The sequence below is a fragment of the Panonychus citri genome, unplaced genomic scaffold (assembly GCF_014898815.1).
Source record: "Panonychus citri isolate SS breed McGregor unplaced genomic scaffold, ASM1489881v1 Contig00103, whole genome shotgun sequence".
NCBI lineage: Eukaryota > Metazoa > Arthropoda > Arachnida > Trombidiformes > Tetranychidae > Panonychus > Panonychus citri.
The window spans coordinates 1-14,417 of NW_026515508.1; the positions used below are offsets into that span (position 1 = coordinate 1).

The following is a 14,417-nucleotide window of genomic DNA, read 5'->3' on the forward strand; positions in this document are numbered from 1 at the left end:
AATTAGTTGAATATATAATTCCAATAAGATTGCTAATCATTGGTGGTAAATGAAAGAAATTAAATCAAATTCATTGATTCATTTGATATTTTTTCCTGATAATACAATGTAAAGTTAATCAATTGGATTTGTAACTTTTTTTTTCAATCCAACATGTAAATCAAATTTACTTGAAAGGTGATAGTCTATATTATACAAAGTTACAATTCCCATTAAAATGAATTAGTATCAATGAAGTGTTGATTATCTTGATGAAATTATCACCTGAATGTAACATGAATCTGGTAAATAACTGAATTGAGTTGAATTCACATTAAGATAAAGTTTAACCATTGGAAACAATTAGCAATCATATTATTGTAATAGTGGTTTTTTTACTTCTATCTTACTCTTTGCTACATTTCATCAGGTAACCTATTCCCCTATTCAGCTGAAAACCATCTCATTATAATGAACGTTAATATAATTACAATGGTTGCTCATTATTAACTGTCTACTACTTTTTTGCTTAATTCTATGAGGAATTGATATGTAACATTAAGTAAGTGGAAACGAAAAAGTGAGAGGAAAAATAACAGTGTGTAGCTGAAACCATTCCTAAGACATTTATTGAATTAGTGTGATGGTGGAGATGATGACCAATGGCTATTGGTGGGTGGATGATTTAAGTGAGAGAAACTATTTGCATCTCTATGATGTAAAGGTAAGGTCTCCATGGCTATCAAGATGCTCAATATTGACTTTAAATGTTATTTTTCACATGAGCCCAGCAATAGGTCAGCTTGATAATCTGTGATTTAATCGGTATTATCTACACTGTACTAGATGAACTGTTTAACTTTTATGAATTGGAATATTAAATATTCGTTCTCATAAATTATCATCGATCTCTCTCTCTCTCTCTTTCTTTCTGTTGAAAAATTAACATGATAAATTCATATGATAAATGAGCTTAACGATTATTATTAATATTAATTAGTTTACTAGATTATTATTATTTCATATCTTACACTATTAGTTTGATTGAGATTGAGATTAAAAGTTGTTATGGTTCAAAGTTAACTCTCGAAAATAGTAATTATGCTGATTAAGATCAATAACCTCTTTGTATCTATTAATATTATGAGTGATTCACAGAAAACGAAACAAATTCTAATTTGCTATTAACATAGATTTTTAATTTAATTTTTATCTTGATCTTGTTTTCTCTATTGAACAAGGACAACGAATACAACGTTTATTCACTGTAAATGAATGCTAAGAAATAATGATGCGACTGTTTAAATACTCATGTTGACGGTGATGATAACTCTATGGTCGGTTGGAAGCTTATACACTATCATTATGTTGATGATCTATTCATAGTGATAACATTAGTACATAGAATAGAACTCGAAATGACCTTTAGGAGACCTTGAAAGTCCGAAGAAGCCTTAATAAGTATTTGTCCTTGAATAATCTTAAAATATGACAATTATGTATCACCCAAACTTCCATAACTCGAATCTGAAGTCTAAATACTTGAAGACAAAAAATCATCCCTAACCGAGTTATCCAAGATAAATGTTGGAACTCTTTCTTTGTTATATAAACCTTTATCAGTTAATTTAATCATCTAGTTCCCTTAAGATTAATAAGTTTAATAAGTTCACCAAGTTTTATAAAAGTGTATCCTGAACATGAGTTTAATCTACGATCCAATTGAGACCCGTGACATATACGCGAATTATAATCTGGACCCTGATCATAAATTATTCATAGAAAACTTCATGAATCGTGTTGCTCGGGCTATCGGTGATCTATAAGACCAAGAAATTGATTCAACTCAACCTTCATTACCACCCTAACCACCACCAACACCATCACCAGCAAGTTTAATGGATGATTTTTTCAGAAAAGATAGAAATTATCATGAGCAAAAAAAATATTATCATAGAACTGAAAAAATTCCATTGTCTTCAGCTTTTCGAACCTTCTTGCGTAAGTTGGCCATTAAAGTGTTGGAAAGTGTAGGTTCGAGGTTTTTGATTGTTTTTTTGGTCCTTTTTATCAATTCTGATTCTGATTTTGCTTTGAAACCACCAGCATAAACTCGCGATTTCAAAATGGCCCAGAACTTTTCGATCGGACGAAGCTGTGGACAGTTGGGTGGGTTTGAAATTCGTGGTACGAATTCAATTTTCAACTTTTTGAGTCGCTCTTGAGTTACTCTAGCATAGTGAGATGTTGAAGTCAGGCCAGAATAAAACCTTATCTTCATGATGATATTTATTGATGAAACTTTTTAAGCGAGGCAAACATTCATTCATATATATATATTAGAATTAACTGCTCCTTTAACTACATGGAAATATGGACGAGATAATCCCTTTGAACTTATTGCTAACCATAACAGAACTTTTTTGGGAATTTCGACATCAATCGGTCGTCATCTCAAACAAATAGGAAAAGTGCGAAAGTTAGACCAATGAATACCTCACAAACTCTCTGAACACAATAAAAAGTGCAGCTTGTATTTCACTGCTCGAAAGGTCCAGGAAAGTTTAAAGAAAATCCTGGAGGGCTCCTATCATTAAAAACATTCATTTTCATATTTAAAACTTTGAAAAAACTCGAATTTCGCGCCAATAAATTTATCTAAGAATTCAAAAAAAAAATTCTACCTAGAAACTTTGATCTGGAGTGTGAGTTTGTGCTGGAAGAGGACATAATATAACTACTGTCATTTGATGACTGTCCATCATGAAATTTAACGCCAAGCTACCAACAAACACGGAGAAGTCAAAGATTTACATTAAACTATTGAATATCGATTTCCTCTGCAGGGCGATTAAGTTAAATTAACAGATTTGTTTTCAGAATTACTTGAGAACGGAGAGTCGTTGACAAGATCAGATCACAGATATGGACTTGAGAGACCATCCGAATTTGTTTGACATCAAGTTCGAAACTGACCTTTCGGTAGGCCAAAAGGGCGTGAATGACTCGGCTCTGGTAAAATTTGGGTGAATTATTTTGCTCTTTTTAAAGCCAGAAAAAATTAAATAAAATTTTCGTTCACAAAGCGAAATTCGGATGGACTTATGGTAGTTTGGGCGATACCCAATTATCATATTAAAATTTTTCAAAAGTTTTTTCAATTCTCATTACTTGATTTTCAATGTGATTGAAAGTCCGATAATCATGTAAACAAAATTTAATCCGGTAAAATATTTCAAGCCTGAAAGTTTGAATATAATTTTGGAGGATATAGAAATCATTAACTTTCATAAAGTATTTGAAAATTTATTCCAATACTGAATCAACATTGTGAATTTAGATTATCATGTTAATCAGATATGAAAAGGACGGTAAGGTAAAAGTGATTTCAAGTTTATCATGAAACTTGACAAGAAAATATTAAGATGGTGAGATAAGATGGTAAACCATACGGAAAAAGAGCATTATTATTACAACTATTATTATTCTAAGAACTTTTTCTTTTGTTCTAACGTTTTGAGTTCGATAAAAATGGGAAGCATAATTTTCAGTTTTCGTCTCTTTTGAACCAACAAGAATGTGAATACACTTGAAATACTTTTCCATATGATGATATAATTATCATGATGAAAGAATATATAATATCAAGGAAAAGAATAGAGAAGGAAGAAGCAAAAAATTTTGAGATTTCGAAAATTTCTATAGGAAAATGAAAGATAAACAATTCCTAAAGAAACAAACGACGAAACCAAGTTGAATACGTCATTACGAAAATATTGAAACTCTCTGAATCTCGATAAATAAAGAGAGCATCCTCTCTTTCCCACCTCTCCCCATGTAGCTCTTAAAGGTCTCAGATCATCATCAGAACTTTTCCCCTTCGACTATTATTACATAAGCCAAAGTTTCAATTCTATATCATATATTCATCTCGTTATAGGTTTTGTTTACAAACGATTCTGACATTCAGAGTCTGAAGTTCATGGTGGCTATTCATAACTTTCACAAGCAACATTTTCTCACCAATTCAATTAACTTTATTCTATTTCTAATATCACATTTACAGTGGTAAAGTTTTTCTTTCGTTCGTCCTAAAAATTACTTGGTCAAGTCCGTCAAAAATTGGCCCATTTACATAAGTCATTCCAGTCCTTGATTCCTGATATTGATTCAGAAATTTTCACGTTCTCTAGTCAATGTCCATCGCTGTAGTTCATCTTCAGCATACCTGTGTGATTGATGAACGCTACATTTGATGTTATCAATCATCAGATTGATGCAATTTTAATTGTATTAAACTTGGATACAGGTGAGAAATCATATTGAGAATGAGTTAAACTATCATCAAGATCAAATTGTTTGTAGTCAACACGATGAACTTTTAAGAAAACAAGAAAGTCTTCAATCAACAATCAATATTGATTGTGAGGAATGAGAAAAAAACATTGGACAGATTTCACTTTGATACCTTTTGAAATGTTGAAAGTGGTCAATGAATGGTTTGTTTTTTGTATCGACGAAAGTTTTTTACCTCGATTTTTAGCAGATTGATCAATTGGAAAGTAAATTGTGATGTATGTTAGTATGTGTGTGTGTATGGACAACATCATGAAAAGGTTATCATGATAAAAAAATTGGAACAAAAAGAAAACATGAAAAAGGTTGTAAGAACAAAGAGAAAGAGAAAAGAAAAAGTAACTTTCCTTTTCCGCTCCAAGTAATTTCACACCTCCATCTATTAAACCCTTCTCATCTCAGTATTTACCTGTTCAATCTCATGATTTTCCATGAATTCTTTTTCCAAAATCAAAGAAAGTTCGATATTCCAACAGAGTCTCTTTTTCTTTTTCTCTCTTATGTTCGACAATTAAACTTGATGATTGAATTAAGAATAGATTTCCTTTCGGTTTTCGACATTTCTTTTCTTTGAGTTCGATAACTTTATCATTTTATATTTCGATTTTATTTCATTTGATCAACCGAATAGAAAGAGATAGACAAATTCGTGTGTTAAGTTTACAATCGAAACAGGGAAAAGATTTTTATTAGTTATTTTTATCAATACAGTGAAATGAAATTTCGCATTTTAATCATAACAGTGATCCAGGATTTGGATAAACTGTTGATTCTTAATTGTGCCGTTAATCTGTGTGATCTAAATATCTTATCATGGGAAATTCATTGAGATTCCTTGATAGCAAATATTCAGACAAAAGAGGCCGAGGTTTGTAAGCACTTCGTCCAAATCTAGAAAGAAAATGATGAGGTAAAAACGAGTTGAAAATATTAGAACTTTTTCGAGTTAAGAATTTTATTAACATTATCGAAACCTGTCAAATCAGAGGAAATTTCATGAAGAAAAAAAACTCAGAGAAAGATAAGAAACTTTTCCTTCTTATATAATCATGATTCTAAGTAACTTTTTCTTCGAGGAGGAAAATTGTTACAGTTTAATAATAATTCGATAATTAATATTATCTTGCTAATCAATCAAAGTTTTCATTAGTAAACTTGTAATTAGTCTCAACTGAATAGAGATTAAGTTTAATGATTCTTACCTTGGTCTCCCTGCAATGGCCACATACCTGTCCAGCTCTTTGAGGAAATGCTGAAGAGCATCGGAAGCTGGTTGAACATCACCTGATCCTGATGAGATATCAGCTGATAAAGATGATGATGATAAGGAAGATGGAGATCGAAATTTCTCTTCCAAAAGGCTTGGGTCCATTTCCTTGTTTTTCGAGTCAATTCGAGCTTCCGATAAAGGTAAACTTATCATGAGAAAACACATGGACATCGAAATGACCATTATCATTGTTGAACATGAGGAAATTGAACAAAACTTTTTTGATGAATTTTTAACAACGAAAACTTTTCCTAATAACCAACTATTCATATTTGATTATCTTAATGTCCACTCACTTTAACTGTAATCAACTTATTAATGGTCAATGTCTAAAATTTAATCTCAATATAAAAGGTTGATGGTTCAAACTGATTCCAATTTCCTTCGAATCAGAATAATTTATAGTCGAGAAAAAAAACGGTTTTTTTATTCGAATTATCAAATTGATCATCTTCATCATGTTGTTTTTAATTTTCTTATACAAAAAGATGAGTATGAGAGAGAAAAGAATATGATTCGACTTTTCTTCTTGTCATTCACAGAAAAGTTAATTCATTATTAGACTCAATTGATGATTTAGAAAAGAAAATCGTTTGGAATAATCTCAGATGAACAACATGATAACATTATCCTCATGTTGTCCATCATGATGATAATATAAAATCTCATTGTTCAATATGAATTCTTGTTTATTATTGTTACATGAACTTTTTTTCTTTAAAATTTGTTTATGTAACAAAAGATAGAATTTTATTTCATGAGAATGAGAGAGAAAGAGAGAGAGAAAGTTTCCTGATGATGATGATGATGAAAGATATCGAAATAAATATGAGGATATTATAAGATGGAAATGATTGGTTAAGGTTAGATCTTAATTCAGTTTTAATTTAATTTCAATTCAATTCAATATCTGGAATCTCATGAAACCTATCATGGAAATATCAACCTTATGATTATCAATCTAAGTTCTGAATGAATAACATGAAATTTAAAAGTTTTTCTTATGTAACCTAATCAATTTGATGGACAAATGTTCACCAGTATATGAATTATTTTTAATATATAAATAATATATAAATTATCATGAAATTTATTATATTTTCTTGCAATAAACACATTTAGGTTACATAACATTACCATGAAAATTAACATGGAAACAATAATTGACTCATTTAGTTTAATTATTGTTCAGTTAATTTGTTATTAAAAAGTTTTTTTTTCTATGAAGTGATGAAAATGATAACGATATTATCTGAGTCGATTAATTTAGAAGATGAAAACTCAGTGTTTTGGGAATTATTTACTAGGAATCCTAATCAAGTCGTGAAATATGAATATCAATCAATCAGATGAGATTCAATTTCTTTTTCAATGAGCTAAGAACGATTAATTTGTGGCATCATCAGGACATGGAACAGATTACTGGGTGAACATGGGGCTGAGCGACAATTTGTGGCATCATGTAGCTTGCATGGTGTTGAACCATAGCGGGTGGAGCTGAAACGGCTACGGCGTGTTCATGGAAGATCATTGAGTTTCGTTTCTTCATCATTAGTTTTTCGGAGGAAAATCTGATTGGATCATTTTCCAAATTAAACAAACAGAGAAAGGGAAGGTCAAAGGTTGAAACGTTGCATCAGAATTTTTGTTCACTACTTACGGAATTGGGATTGGAATTGGAATCGGGATCATTTTCTTCTTGGGTTTCATGAGAAGTGCCAATGCTGCGAGTCCCTTGAGTTTCATCATCTTCCGGCGACCAGCTGATCCAGATTCTGGGGCAACAATCAGTAAGACGATCACCAAAGTTGATAAACAAATGAAAATAGTTGGTGACCTCATCTAATGTCAATAACAATCAAGGAAAGACAAATGATTAGATTAATATCACAACGAGTACACAATTGACAACAATCAAGAAAACACTGAAAAATTGATGTTTACGAAAAAAAAGTCCAACTGATTACCTTTGATTAATTGATTTCTCACAATCAAACAGTTTGATAAAGAAGATAAATTATTTTTTCAAGTCTCTTAGAACTGATGAAAACACTGATTAGTTGATTGTCCAACTAAATCATCGTTTTTTATATATATACCTTTCCAACTGATCAAAAGTCACCTCCTATCAATTAAACTATGGTCCAGTTGATAAACTCCTCCATTGATGAGAAAGTTAATCAGTTAAACTTGTTTAAATTGAATGAATAAAACTTTCACTTCAACAATTAATCAAAAATATTGACCAACAATTAATCAATTAATCGGTTGTGGTCAAACATTTACAAACTTATTTTCATAAGGAAGAAATTATAATCAAAACTAATCAAGATCAATTTAATCAACCATATTGATCTGCATCCATTTATCATAAATTTAATGCTTTCACTAATTGTTAGAACTGTTAATTGATCATCTTATTGATTAGTCACTAATTTAGGTCAAAATTGTTTATTCGTTACATCAATTAACCCGAAACAATTTACTTCTTAAATTTGTTGTATCTCTTTTCTGGTCAACCATTTTGTTGGAGAAAACTTTAGCAAACCAATTGAAATAATTGAAATTTCACCGAAAAAAAAACAAAATAAATCAATTCGGTTAATCAGTTAATTAAAATTTTCACTTTCAATTTCGTTAGTGATTAGATATTAGGATCGATTTTTTCTGGTTCGATTAGTTCGATAGCCGAAAATCGATTTGGAAATAAAGATCGAAGGAAATCGATTAGAATTTTTTTTTCTATTGTTAATTTTTTGGTGTTTGTTTACAAATGTGGTGGTGATATAAGTGTTTACAGTTTTTGATTTCTTTTGCCCTTAAGGTGATTGTTTATTTTGATTGATATTTAGAGATCGAGTCACGATCAAGTTTATGTCTTTTTCGATGTTGTTCAATTTTTTAAGGTCCACAACAAATAAGCAAGGAAACACTTCAAGCGAAAATGTAAACAACGTTAAGAGGTTGAAAAAAGATCCTCTGGAAATGGTCGCTGAGATTGATGGTGAGGCCGATCAACTGGAATCTGAGGTGGAAAAGTTTGACGGAGAATATCAAGGTAAAGAGTATAGATACCTGGATGAAATGCTAACAAGGTGCATGTTGAAATTGGATAATATCGATTCAAATGGACGGGAAGATGTGAGAAGCGCTCGAAAGACAACATTGAATCGGCTTGATAAATGTACACAATCATTGGAAATCAAGGCGACCAGTAAATCAAAACAATCAGGGAACAATAAAGAGGACGAAGACGAAGAAGAAGATGAAGAAGAAAACAAAGAAACCAAAGATTAATTGGAAAATATCCATGACCAATTGATTGTTACAATCAAAATCTCTCCATCTCCTCAATGTATTTCCTATCAGAAAAGCTCGTAACCCCCTGAGGGTTAATTTATTAGCCATTTGCACAGAAAAAAAAAATCCTTCGGACTTTGGTTACTCGAATTGATGGAGAGAATTGATGAAATTTCCTCTACCTTTCATTTTATCATATTCTGTAATATCAAAAGAAAAGAAAAGAAAAAAAATTCTAAAAGAAAAAACGTTTTCTCTCTTTAAAGTCAAACAATTAAGATTGTTACATAGGACAATCAACCAGCCGATTTTATTGACAGTGATTAACTTTTTTTTCTTCTTTATAATCAACAGAAAAAAATAACACATTAAATTGCAAACAATTACAAAGTTTCTAACGCTCAAATACACTAGATTCAATTGGAATTAAATTTTGACAAATTCTTTTTCCAAGTTATCAAGTTGATTCTCCAAAAATTATCATTATTATTTCACGAGCTCTTCAGTTAATTGCTTTAAATTATTGACCAGGTTTAAGTTTAAATTGTAAGTAAATTTGTCAACCAGTTATGTTAATTGTTGATCGTTTCGATGGGAACCAAAGTATTTGGATAATTGCAGTCATTTGATTGGGTTTTTTATCGTCCCATCAGAAAATCGGGTTGTAATTGTTGTTCATTTGGGTTCAACTGATTGTATTGTTTGAAATTTTCTCATCAATATTCAGAATATATACTTCAGAATAATTAGAAAATTAGAAAGAGAGACAGAAAAGGAGTAGATTCAAGGATCACTTTGATTAGTTGATTGTTGGACAGACTTGTTACAAGTTAATTTGTAATAGTTTCGCTGATTATTCAAGGTTTTCATGGTAAATTATTGGATGAAATGTGGGGCGATTTAACCTTTTACCATCTGATTGTTTAGGCTTGACCTTAATCCGATTCATTTTGTCCAATTTTTTTGCGATTCTCGTGTATCTAAAATACACTCATAATCAGTAGATTGACCAGTAATAATAAAATACTATTTTTCTTTTAGTTTCCATATAGATTCTTCCTTGGATTAGAGATTGCAGTTGGATTAAGGGAGATTTAACAACTTTCCGTGATAATCAACAGGCCACGAATTTACTGGAACTTGAAATTGAATTGCTAACTCGTATTATGTCAGCCAATTGGTTCACATGTTTCCAGATTTAATCTAAATTGTTGATCTGACAAGAAACTCTTGATTATGTTGACATATACTTGATATGTATTTGGTAAGTATAATTGGAATGAGTTATACAAAAAATGACCAAATGAGGATGAAGATGCTGCCGGTGACAATGATGAGATAATGGTGGTTATGATCAATTAACTAGAAATAATTTAGATCTTGATTGTTTTCTGAAAACCTTTTCTCTTCTACGTCTTTTTCTTTATGAATTCAAGTTCAATCGCATGACTATGACCAGAATTTGAATCGATTTATCGGAGTCCATGATTTACATGATCCTTCATTGAACCACCAACTAACCAAATCTTTATGTCGACGGTTACATAATACATTTGATCGTCTTAATTGATGGTGATCTTTGGTTGATGATGAAAATGAAAATCCACTTTGGGTTGATTGTTTCAATCTGGAGCATATTTGGCAAAAAAGTGTTCGATAATCGTTATTGTTAATCGTGAAGCGAGATTTCCACTCAAAATATGAATTGTATCTTTTCTCATCGGCAGATAGACTTCGTAATAACATTGCCAAGTATCGAGGTGATTTAAATGAAAGAGCATCGATATACGAATGATTTGGTAAAACTGATGAATAATTGGCTCCACCAAGAACAATAGGAATGACTGTGTAATTAAGAAGATTGATTATCTTCTCGGTATAATAATCGGAACAAATTGAATTCTCGAAAGACAAGTAGTATCGATACTTTTTCTCAATATACTGGTAACAATATGATCCTTTTGAACTTGGACATTTAAATGAACCACAAGCACCATAAATGTCAACATCAATGTAACGAGCTAACTCTTTAGCATATTCATCTCTTCCCGATGAGGCTCCACAATTGGAAACCATCCAGGCCACATTACGACTTTTCTTTGAAAAGGGAATACTAACTGATTTGTGAGATTCATGAGATTGATTCTTTGGTATAATGGTTCCATATGGAGTTGGAAAATCTGAATCAGCTCGGTAACTGGACCAACAATCAATGTAATTAGAGAAAGCGGTTAAACTAGATCGTCTATAAGTGTTCATTGGAGATTCCATATGATGCCAGATCCACGTTTGACCTTCAAATTTATATTTAGGCAAATCTTTGAGATTAGTATTCCGCCAATAGAAAATTACAACTTTCGCTTGAGCCAAGAGACTTCGATTTCGGGTAACAATACAATCACAGTCTAAAGGTGAATTAGTTGCTCCCCACCATGAATCACTATCAAAGGCAGCGGTCCAAAGGAGGATAATCGGTGGAGCGGGAGGATAAATGATTGCTGGAGATGCTGGTGAAAGTGATGATGTTGAATAGGCGGCAAGTTGAGAGGGTGTTTGTTGGTTTAAACCATTGAGAAGAAATTTGTTTGAAACATCCAAGACTCGGACTGATGGATCAGCTGGATTGATGAAAAAATAGGTGAAATAGAGGCAAAAGAGGAGACCAACAATAACCAGAGTCCATTTTTTACGTCTTTGTGATGAATTAAGTGAATTTTGGGTTAACTGGTTAGTTCGTTTATTGTGTAATAATTGAACTTCATCCATTTGCGAGATAGTAAAGCTTTCGATTGGAAAAAGAAACAACCAAGGAGGAGAGAGAGAGAGAGAGATAGACTTTGACTTGGATAGATGATGAAAAAAAATGAAGAGATTAGTTGATAATCTGGTAGATTATGTGGACATGAGAAAAACAGATCAAAACTCGTTGTGATTACCACGATTGTTTAGAAAGTGAATGAGATTCGGATAGTTTATCTAAAGAGAAGGGATAACAAAAAGAGACAATTTGTTAGATATGATACATGAACGAGATTCCAAATTAATTGCAATTCGAATACACAGTTGATCTTGTTGACTATAAATCAAAAAGAATCACATGTTCAGATGTTTTTCTTACTTATTAGAATATAAATAATTGATGATGATTGAATTTTCTTCTTGTATCTCAACTGGTTTAAGTATCGGTGGCTTGTTGTTGATAAAAATCTTGTGTCATTACAGAATAAAAGTAACCATTGATCATTTTCTTCTGACAATTTAATCTAATCACTGTAATCATCGTCAGATTTTACGAATTCAATCAAATAAATGACACACATATAAACGGTTAATTGGAGTTAATTAGAAATTTGTGTTGAGGTAGAATTTTGGATAGAATTAAACAAAAGAAAATGATGAGAGAAATATACACAATGAGAAGGCAATTATACACAATAGAAAATCGGCGACTCAGAAAAGAATAGAATGATTGGTCATTCTGGAGAGAAGAAGAAGAAGAAGAAAATACTGATGATGATAGAAGAAGATGAAAAGAAAGAGGTTGATTAAATCACATTGGTAATTAGAAAATCAATTGATATAAAAACAGAGAAAAAGAGAGATACAGAAAGTGGAATTACAGATCAGCAACTATTGAGAAAAAATGACTTTTTGTTGACAATTTTTTTCTCTTTTTTCTTTTCTCTTCTTTTCAACCAACAGGTCAAAATGGACACACGATGTTGATTAAATTGCGAACAATTAACAAATAATTACAAATAATTACAAAGAAGAAGAAAAATGAAACATATTAAGTAGAGATGAAGATGAAAGAAAATCAAATGTAAACAAAAGGAAAAAGAGAGTAACCAGTTTTTGGAAAATAGAAAAAATGATTTTCTCTTTCTTTTGGTTTTCTTTCTTTCTTTCACTTTCTTCACTTTCTTTTTTCTTCTTTCTTTTTGCTACACAATCAACATTGGGAAACCTTTCGATTACACCAATTAACCAACACACTGATTCGCAACAATTAACTAAATCATTTAGGAGGTTTTACCTTTTCTTTCTGGTTAAAGGTTAATGTCTTGATCTCTTTTTCTGGTTTGATTGTTTTCATTTTGTTCTGATTGACAATTAATCAGAAATCATCTTCTAATTATCTGATTGATTGTTTGGTTATCTTATTTGTGATCTATTCGTGTATCGATTTTAACTGTTTCCTGTCAATTTAATCTTTTATATCAAATGGATTCAGCTAATTGTTGTTCTGGTTGTAAATCATATTCATATTATTAGAAGATATCAATTACTTCCTGATTTAGTTTCAATTGTTTTCCATCAGATAAGTTAATTGTTGTTCATCAATTTTGACACATTATTGATTATTGTTTTTCTCTGTGATTATTTGATTAACTACATTTCTTTTTAATGTTTAATTGTCCAAATATTATAATAGATTAGGTTAATGAACTTGTTGGAAAAGTTGAACTGAATCATTTTGTTTTCATTATATTAATAAATATTATTGTTGTTAATCCGATCGCATTGATTGCTGAGTAGATTAAAAAATTATAATTATAACTTGTAAATAGTGAAACTAGATCTTGATTGATTAGTGAGCTTTTTCAATTCAAGTTCAAATTGAACTGCTCAATGACCAGAATTGATTTATCGGTTTATATTTAACAATAATTATTTTCTTCTTTCAACTTACAACTTACATTCCCTGTATTGGATTAATTTGTTCACCTTACGATGAAGATAATCCAAGATTAACCTCAAGGTATCAAGCTTTTTGGGTTATGCCTCCAAATGAATTTAAACCCCTTGAATATGGGCGACCCATGCAGATGACTTACAGTGTGACCAGAGATTCATTTCTAACACAAGATTTACTATTAGACATGGTTAGTATACTTTGGATAAAAATTTTTAAACAAAAATTATTTTCTTCTAATTATTTTTTTCTTTTATTTATTAACTTTTTCTTGTTCAGCGTCTACTTGCTCATTATTATATTGATGGTCCAGACGCGATTAAATTTTCCGATAATTACTCAACTAAAGAGAAAACTTTTTGGCACAAACTTCAGGCCTCTTTAAAGCCATTTTTACCCCGAGATCTCACCACTACCGTTAATCAAACTCCAGCTCAGACACAAGTCCAACAACAAGCACTTTCCCATTTCTGGGCTTTTCTCAAAGGACTTTTACTCCCTTGAAGTAATTTCCACTTCGCCACAATTAACAAAATCGTCCAATTCCCATGACAAAACAACAATCTCCTTTTATCTCTAACAAGAATACAATTGATATTTATTCATAATTTTCATTAATCGACAAACTCCACACCAAACCAGATTAAAGAGCGATGGATAAAACTTGATCTCAGCAATAATGTCTAACCAATTGACAAAGGGAAATTCTTACATTGTAAAAAGAAAAACAACAAATAGTGAACCAAATTAATAAATAGTAATAACATTTAGCTCTTAAATACGTAATTCACTTCAACTTCAACAGGTAAATCGGAT

General features: G+C 31.0%; 3 protein-coding genes and 1 long non-coding RNA gene across 4 annotated transcripts; 1 reads left to right on the plus strand and 3 right to left on the minus strand.

Moving 5' to 3' along the window:
• Positions 1-4,989: 4,989 nt before the first annotated feature.
• On the minus strand, positions 4,990-5,988 carry LOC128388833 (uncharacterized). The gene is made up of 2 exons (XM_053348293.1): positions 5,538-5,988; positions 4,990-5,226 (listed from the first exon to the last, which is right to left on the minus strand). The coding sequence occupies exons 1-2, from the start codon at positions 5,873-5,875 to the stop codon at positions 5,121-5,123; spliced, it is 444 nt and encodes a 147-aa protein (XP_053204268.1). The 5' UTR covers positions 5,876-5,988; the 3' UTR covers positions 4,990-5,120.
• A 670-nt stretch (positions 5,989-6,658) lies between these two features.
• LOC128388834 (uncharacterized) lies at positions 6,659-7,707 on the minus strand. Its single transcript, XR_008325343.1, has 3 exons — positions 7,573-7,707; positions 7,266-7,447; positions 6,659-7,176 (listed from the first exon to the last, which is right to left on the minus strand). It is a non-coding gene; the product is annotated as an uncharacterized LOC128388834 (long non-coding RNA).
• Positions 7,708-9,185: 1,478 nt separating this feature from the next.
• On the minus strand, positions 9,186-12,713 carry LOC128388832 (4-galactosyl-N-acetylglucosaminide 3-alpha-L-fucosyltransferase FUT6-like). Its single transcript, XM_053348292.1, has 2 exons — positions 12,024-12,713; positions 9,186-11,881 (listed from the first exon to the last, which is right to left on the minus strand). The coding sequence occupies exon 2, from the start codon at positions 11,669-11,671 to the stop codon at positions 10,355-10,357; it is 1,317 nt and encodes a 438-aa protein (XP_053204267.1). The 5' UTR covers positions 11,672-11,881; positions 12,024-12,713; the 3' UTR covers positions 9,186-10,354.
• A 793-nt stretch (positions 12,714-13,506) lies between these two features.
• On the plus strand, positions 13,507-14,327 carry LOC128388845 (MPN domain-containing protein-like). Its single transcript, XM_053348303.1, has 2 exons — positions 13,507-13,791; positions 13,881-14,327. Exons 1-2 carry the CDS (start codon positions 13,687-13,689, stop codon positions 14,103-14,105), a joined length of 330 nt encoding a protein of 109 aa, XP_053204278.1. The 5' UTR covers positions 13,507-13,686; the 3' UTR covers positions 14,106-14,327.
• The last annotated feature ends 90 nt before the right edge of the window (positions 14,328-14,417 follow it).

Bases quoted from the DNA above. Each gene is read 5' to 3' on its own strand.
- LOC128388832 (XM_053348292.1), bottom strand. From the start codon at position 11,671: ATGGATGAAGTTCAATTATTACACAATAAACGAACTAACCAGTTAACC.
- LOC128388833 (XM_053348293.1), bottom strand. From the start codon at position 5,875: ATGAATAGTTGGTTATTAGGAAAAGTTTTCGTTGTTAAAAATTCATCA. The intron at 5,227-5,537 runs GTAAGAATCATT...TTTTCTTTCTAG, and splicing joins GCCATTGCAGGGAGACCAAG to ATTTGGACGAAGTGCTTACA.
- LOC128388845 (XM_053348303.1), top strand. From the start codon at position 13,687: ATGCCTCCAAATGAATTTAAACCCCTTGAATATGGGCGACCCATGCAG. The intron at 13,792-13,880 runs GTTAGTATACTT...TTTCTTGTTCAG, and splicing joins AAGATTTACTATTAGACATG to CGTCTACTTGCTCATTATTA.